At 41.3% G+C, this 7,722-nt stretch overlaps 1 protein-coding gene across 1 annotated transcript; it reads right to left on the bottom strand.

Annotated features, from left to right (window-relative positions):
* Positions 1-400: 400 nt before the first annotated feature.
* LOC138889506 (uncharacterized) lies at positions 401-856 on the bottom strand. The gene has a single exon (XM_070172821.1). It carries the CDS (start codon positions 854-856, stop codon positions 401-403), a length of 456 nt encoding a protein of 151 aa, XP_070028922.1.
* Between the last annotated feature and the right edge of the window lie 6,866 nt (positions 857-7,722).

Genomic DNA, 7,722 nt, shown 5'->3' with positions numbered 1-7,722 from the left:
TTCTGTGGGTTCACTCATTGGTCGGGCACAGACCATCTTTGAGAGCCAATTGGTCCACCAAATATTTTTCTCCATCTGTGCCCAAATAGTGCTTGATTCGTTGTCCATTTAATTTGAAGGTTCGGAGTCGACTCCTCAGATTCTAATTCCATAGCTCCAAAAAGGGATACATTGACCACTTTGAACGGACCAGACCATTTCGATTTGAGCTTCCCTGGAAACAATTTGAGCCGTGAGTTGAAGAGAAAAGCCAAATCACCCAACTTGAACTCCCTTTTCAAGATCTTTTTGTCGTGGACGAACTTAATCCTTTCTTTGTATACAGCTGCACTTTCATATGCATGGAAACAAAATTCCTCCATTTCATTGAGTTGTGTTAACCTCAAATTGCAGCTTCAGCTCAGTCCAAGTTCAACCTCTTTAAAGCCCATATGGCTTTGTGCTCCAGTTCAACAGGTAGATAACAAGCCTTGCCGAAGAATAACCGATAAGGAGAAGTGCCAATAGGAGTTTTGTGTGCCGTGTGGTATGCCCACAATGCGTCATCTAGCTTCCTTGACCAATCGGTCTTGTTTGCATTAAAAATCTTTGCTAGAATGTTCTTTATCACCCGGTTGGAAACTTCAACTGGGCCACTAGATTGGGGATGATAAGATGTGGCCACCTTATGCTTGATGCCATATTTCTCTAGTAGCCCCGTGAAAGCCTTGTTACAGAAATGTGACCCACCATTACTAAGATTGGCTCTAGGAGTGCCAAACAGCGTGAATATGTTTTTATTTAAGAATGTGGTCACACTCCTTGCCTCGTTGTTTGGTAAGGCTATTGCTTCAACCCATTTGGACACATAGTCCATAGCCACAAGATATATTTCATACCACACGAGCTTACAAAGGGGCCCATAAAATCAATTCCCTACACATCAAAGATCTCTATCTCTAACACAAAGTGCATTAGCATTTCATGCCTCTTGGATATTGATCCTTACCTTTGGCATTGGTCACAAGCCTTGACCATTTGATTGGCATCATGATAAATCAACAGCCAATAATAACCACATTCAAGAACCTTTGCCGCCGTTCGATTGCCCCCATGGTGACCCCCGACCGGTGAGTCATGGCATGCCTTTAGAATTGGCATAATCTCCTCTTCTGGAACACACTTTTGGATGTTGTTATCAGCACAAACACGAAACAAGAATGGTTCTTCCCAATAGTATTTCCGACAATCTCTCAAAAACTTCTTCTTCTGATAGGATTCCAATCCATCCGGAATAAGGTCACTAACCAAGTAGTTAGCAATATCGACATCCCAAGGAGAAAAAGTGCTAGATAATGCCAATATGTGTTCATCCGGGAAAGTATCATTGATTTCAAGATCTCCCTTTGGTCTCCCTGCCTTTTCAAGCCTTGATAAATGATCCGCCACTTGATTTTCCATCACTTTTCTATCTTTTACTTTGAAGTCAAACTCTTGCAATAACAGGACCCACCGAATCAACCTAGGTTTTGCATCCTTCTTTGACATAAGATAGCGAAGAGCACCATGATCTGTGTACACTATCACCTTGGATCCCAACAAGTAAGCCTGGAATTTCTCAAAGGCATAGACAATGGCAAGAAGTTCTTGCTTAGTCACCATATAATTCATTTGCGCTCCATTGAGTGTCTTGCTTGCATAATAGACCGGGTGAAGAACCTTGTTGTGACGTTGGCCAAGCACTGCTCCAATAGCTACACCATTAGCGTCACACATGAGTTCGAATGGAAGAGACCAATCGGGTGTGACAATAATAGTTGCCGTGGTGAGCTTTTGTTTCAATTCTTCAAAGGGTTTGAGCATTTCTCGTCAAACACAAATTTTGCATCTTTCTCAAGGAGTTTGCGCATAGGATTTGCAATCTTGGAAAAATCCTTGATGAAATGCCTATAAAATCCGGCATGCCCCAAGAAACTTCGGACACCTTTAACTGAAGTAGGTAGAGGAAGCTTGGAAATGATCTCGATCTTTTCCCGGTCAACCTCAATGCCATGTTTTGAAATTTTATGCCCCAATACAATGCCTTCATCCACCATGAAATGACATTTCTCCAAGTTAAGCACAAGGTTGGTCTCCTCACATCTCTTGAGCATTTGTCTAAGAATATTTAGACAATGCTCAAAAGAGTCACCTACCACCAAAAAACCATCCATAAAAACCTCAAGAAAATCCTCCACCATGTCAGAGAAGATGGACATCATGCATCTTTGAAAAGTAGACAGAGCGTTGCACAAACCAAACGACATCCGGCTAAAGGCAAAAGTTCCATAAGGGCAAGTGAATGTTGTCTCTCTTGGTCCTCTAATGCTATGTTGATTTGGTTGTAACCGGAATATCCATCAAGAAAGCAATAGAATGACCTTCCCGCTAGCCGATCAAGCATTTGACCAATAAAAGGCATAGGGAAATGGTCTTTGCACGTGGCACTATTGAGCTTTCGATAATCCATGCACACCCTCCATCCAGTCACCGTTCTTGTTTGGATGAGCTCATTTTTATCATTTTCAATCACGGTCATGCCTCCCTTTTTGGCACAAATTGCATTGGGCTCATCTAAGAACTATCAGCAATGGGGTAGACTACCCTAGCATCCAACCACTTGATGATTTCTTTATTTACCACCTCTTACATGGACGAGTTCAACCGTCGTTGGTGCTCCACACTTGGTTTAATCTCATTCTCCAATTGGATCTTGTGTTCGCAAATTTCGGCAGGAATCCCTTGGATGTCCGCAATTGTCCATTCAATAGCTTGCCTATGCTCTTTCAAGACATACAACAATTGTTCTACCTGCACATCATTCAACAAAGAAGAAACGATTACCAGTAAAGTATCATTTGAGCCAAGAAATTTATACCTCAAGTGTTGTGGAAGTGGTTTGTGCTCTAGTTGTTGTGGCTCAATAATAGAAGGCTTTGCGGGAGGAGTAACTCTATTCTCCAAGTCGAGAGAGATCTTTGCCGGAGCATAAGTGTAGGACTCAATCCCCTCCAATGCATTGACCGATTCCATATACCCATCCATATCTTCACCATCAAAGTTCACCAAAATAGCCGCCAACGCCTCACCGAGGCATTGTTCTTCCATCTTCATTTCAACCTCATCTTCCAATACATCAACAACATCAATCACCGAGATGGTTTCATATTAATGTGGTAGTTTTATATCCTTGCTTGCTTGGAATGTAACCTCTTCATCATTCACATGGAATTTGATCTCATTCCATTCCGAATCCATTAGTGCTCTTCCTGTGTCAAGGAATGGTCTTCCCAAATGATAGGGATATCTTTGTCAACCGCACAATCAAGGATTACGAAATCGGGGGTAAATGAAACTTTCCCACTTTAACAAGCACATCATCGACGATTCCCACCAGTCTCTTTATGGAACGATCATCCATTTGCAATCTCATACTTGTGGGCCTTGGCATACCTATCCCTACTTGCTTGTAAATGGCAAGAGGCATTAAGTTGATGCTAGCCCTATTATCACAAAGGGCTCTTGCAAAATCATGTGCCCTAATAGTACATGGAATAGTAAAAGCTCTCGGGTCTTCTTTCTTTTGAACGGTGGATGTTGCAATGATGGAACTAACAGGGTGAGTCACATTCACCACTTCATTCTTGGTGGTTCTCTTCTTGGTAATCAAGTCTTTCAAATATTTGGCAAAACCTGACATCTCTTGAAATGCTTCCACAAATGGAATATTCACTGATAATTTCTTAAAAATGTCATAGAACTTTTCGAGTTTGCTATCATCAACCTTCCTAGCAAGGCTTTGAGGGATTGGAGGAGGAGGTCTAGGAATAGGTGGTAGTGTTTTTGGTGTCTCTTTTACCTTTCCCAATTTCGTTCTTGCACTTTCAACTCTTCCGGAACCTTTTCCATTTCAGCAATACTTGGCTCTTCAACCTCAACCTCATGTTTGGACTCTTTTACTTCAACCACTTGTTCAATCCCTCCTTGTAGTACCTTCCCACTCTGAGTAGTAATTGCCATGATATGAGAAGTTGGACCACTCCCACTACCCTTTGGGTTTGCAATTGTGTCACTTGGAAGTGTCCCTTTTTGCTTCGGATTTTATTCCCTAGAGAGGTCTCTCATTTGCATCTCTAATTTTTGAATGGATGTGGTATGAGAGCTAACAAGCTCGTTCATATTCCTTATAGAAGTGTCGAACTTCTCTTGATTTTGCAATACCCGTTCAAGCATGCTTTCCAACTTGGAATCACTCTAGGAACCTTGATTTGAATATTGACCCTTTGGAGGAACATAAGGGTTTGAACTCCAATTTGAGAAGTTGTTTTTTTTTATTCCAATTTCCTTGATTTGATCCACCTTGGTCATGTCGCCACTGTTGGTTGCCTTGCCCTTGCAGGTTAGGCCTCCATTGATTTTGTTGTCCTTGACCTTGGTATTGTTGCCTTTGATAACCTCTTTGAGAGTTGTTGACATAGTTTTCCTCCTCAAAGTCTTCATTTGATATGGGTTGCACATCCTCTACCATATTTACCTTCTTTGTTTGGCTTTCGGTGAACATCTTTGTCAACACATTGACATTTTTGGCAAGCCCTGCGATCACTTGATCTCTCTTGATTTTCCTTGATTATGGTGGTCAAGGAAGGAGAATCATATGCAATTCCAGCTGTGGTGTCCTCTGAGTGCCAAGCTTGATTATGCTTTGCCTTTTTTTCAAGTATTTGTGTGACCCTTGCGAATGATTTGTCCATAAAAGATCCATCAGCTGCATTCTTGGCTATAGATTGGTTCATAGGATCTAAACCTATGTAGAATTTATCCAACAAGATAGAATCTGGAAAACCATGATTGAAAGACCTCACCAAATTTAACTTGAATCGATCCCATGCCTCATGTAGGTGTTCTCCCGATACTTGCTTGAAAAAGAAAATTTTATCGTAGAGATCAGACTTCTTACTTTGCGGGAAATATTTAGCTAAGAATGCTCGGACAAGTTCAGGCCAATAATGAATGGAGTTTGGTGGCATATTTTGAAGCCATTTCCTTGCGTCCCCAGCTAGTGAGTACTTGAACACCCTTAACCTAGGGCATCATCTGAGACGTTCTTCTACTTATGCATCTTACACACACCCAAGAAGTTTCTAAGATATTGTGTCGGATCATCATCAGTGGAATTCTTAAAAAACCCCTCCGCTTTGAGCATAAGGATTAAACCATGTTCCGCCTTGAAAGTTGTAGCACCAACAACCGGAGGTACCATAACATTTGTATCCTCAATGTACTAATCTATGTCCACAAAGGGATTTTCTTCCATTTGTTCCCTATTGGTTCTTCATATTCAACCATGTTTTCCTATCAACACCAAGCAAAACAATCAAAGTGTGATGGAATAGAATAAGACGTAAAGTAAAGCACACACTAATTAGTAATTTCAAAACCGTATTCCCCAGCAACGACGCCAAAATTTGATACGCCCAAATTACACTTTAATTAAATAGTGTAAGGCGGTCGGTGTCAAATATAATAATCCAACAAGGTTGGGGTCGAATCCCACAGGGAATAGGCGTGAAAAGGTTACTCGAGTAGTGTGTTACTTGACTTAAGTCATAATTCTATTTGGTTAATTGTAACAAGAGTATGATATGATTGTGATTTGAAGAAAGAACTAATTGTAACGTTGAGAATGTAAATAATTTGATTAAGGAAACCAAGGTTATGTCCTCTACAATAGAATGTAATTCTATCGATGTTAATATGATATATTTCTAATGGAAGGTTCTTTAGATATGCAAATGATGTCTAAATGACTACCCAATATTTTCCAATAGTTGGGTAGTATTTTCTCTTTATGACTTTTCCAAATATAAAAGAGTTGCAATTAAGAAGAATCAATATATGCCAAATAAAACCCACTTATTCCTAAGCAATTCTATTAAACAAGGTTTAAAGCCTCGAGTCTTTGATATTTACTTCTACCAAATTGTAACTCACTTTTCCAAGTAAAGAAAGTGTGACGACCCGACCAGCCGTCTCATGAGTTACCACTTTGTTTCCCCCATTTCTGCTTCTAATTGCTTTGTATGATGGTTCTATATGTGATCAGGTTGATTGGTTAGGGTTCGGAAAGGATTTGGTAAGGTTTGAGACACTTAGTCTCTTTTAAGAAAAGTTAAGTTGGAAAAGTTAACCGGATATTGACTTATGTTAGAGGGCTTAGATGTGAGTTCCGATGGTTCGGTTAGCTTCGGGAGGTAACTTGGGACTTGGGAGTGTGATCGGAATGGGTTTTGGAGGTTCGAAGTAGGTTTAGGCTTGAATTGGCGAAGTTGAGATTTTGGCGATTTCTGGTTGGTAGGCGAGATTTTGATATAGGGGTCAAAATGGAATTCCGAGAGTTGCAGTAGTTCTGTTGGGTCATTTGGGATGTGTGTGCAAATTTTCGGGTCATTCAAACGTGGTTTGGTTGGATTTTTGATCAAAAGCGGAATTTGGAAATTTTTAGAAAGTTTGGCTTGAATCCGATGTGTTTTGGGTGATTTGAAGATCGGAACAAGTTTGGATAAGGTATTAGGATATGTTTGTGCTTTTGGTTGAGGTCCCGGGGGGCCTCAGAGTGATTTCGGATGGTTAATAGAGAAGTTGGATTTTGGTTGCAGTTGCTGAATTTGCTGCTTCTGATATTTTCGCACCTGCGGACAGGGACCGCAGGTGCGGCGCCACACGTGCGGGAGAGGAGCCGTAGAAGCGGATTTTTGAGGATTTTCCAGGAACCACAGATGCGGTGTGGGACCGCACCAGCGGAGTCGCAGGTGCGAAAGGCTGAGCGCAGAAGCAGCAGTGGGCTCTCAAGTGAAGGACCGCAGAAGCGTCGGTTTGGCCGCATATGCGGTACCGTAGAAGCGGCGATTCGGCTGCATATGCGGTACCGAAGAAGAGGTCAAAGGATCGGAGATGTGAAAATCCCTGGCTAGAAGGTATATATTGTCTTCTTCGCAAAATTTTGCTAAGTTCATCATTTTGAAGACGGGAAAGAGGTTAAGGCATAGGATTTCAAGGGGAATCAAAGGATATCAGTTGGGTAAGTTCCCTAAGCTTATTTATTTGGGTTTAAGGTCATTTATCCATTGTTTAATCATGGTTTTAGTGAAGATTAAGGAAGAAAATTGGGGATTAGGGCTTGCGTTTAAGAAGCCTTTAAATGGGGATTTGGGGGGTCATTTGGACTCCGATTTCAGTATTCTTGTTATGTATAGACTCGTGGGAGGATACGGATTCCGTTAATATAAAAATTACCAAATTTCGAGATGTGGGCTCGGGGGTCGGGTATTGGTAATTTCGGGATTTGTGCCATTAATTAATTGTTTTCGCTTGGGCTTCGTTCCCTTGACAAAGGTGTGTGGTGGTTAGATTCGAGATATTGGTTAGATTAGATGTGAGTGGAGGCCGGTCGGGGGGCAAAGGTGTCACGGTGTAGTATTTTCACCGGTTTGAGGTAACTAACCATTATAAATATGGAACTAAGGGTACAAACCCCGGTATTTGACTTGTTTTGATAAATGCAGTAACGCACATGCTAGGTGACGAATGCGTGGGCGTGCACCGGTAGGGATTGTGACTTGGTCCATCCCGTAGCGATTATTAAGCGGCGTATTTGATTTAGAACCTCATGATATTCCGTACTTTAGCTATTTATACTATATTATG

Source organism: Nicotiana sylvestris, chromosome 4 (genome assembly GCF_000393655.2).
Source record: "Nicotiana sylvestris chromosome 4, ASM39365v2, whole genome shotgun sequence".
NCBI lineage: Eukaryota > Viridiplantae > Streptophyta > Magnoliopsida > Solanales > Solanaceae > Nicotiana > Nicotiana sylvestris.
Note: the sequence above shows the minus strand (reverse complement) of the source record. Positions and strands in the feature narration are given on the sequence as shown.

Excerpts from the sequence above, each read along its gene's own strand:
- LOC138889506 (XM_070172821.1), bottom strand. The coding sequence starts at position 856 with ATGGACTATGTGTCCAAATGGGTTGAAGCAATAGCCTTACCAAACAAC.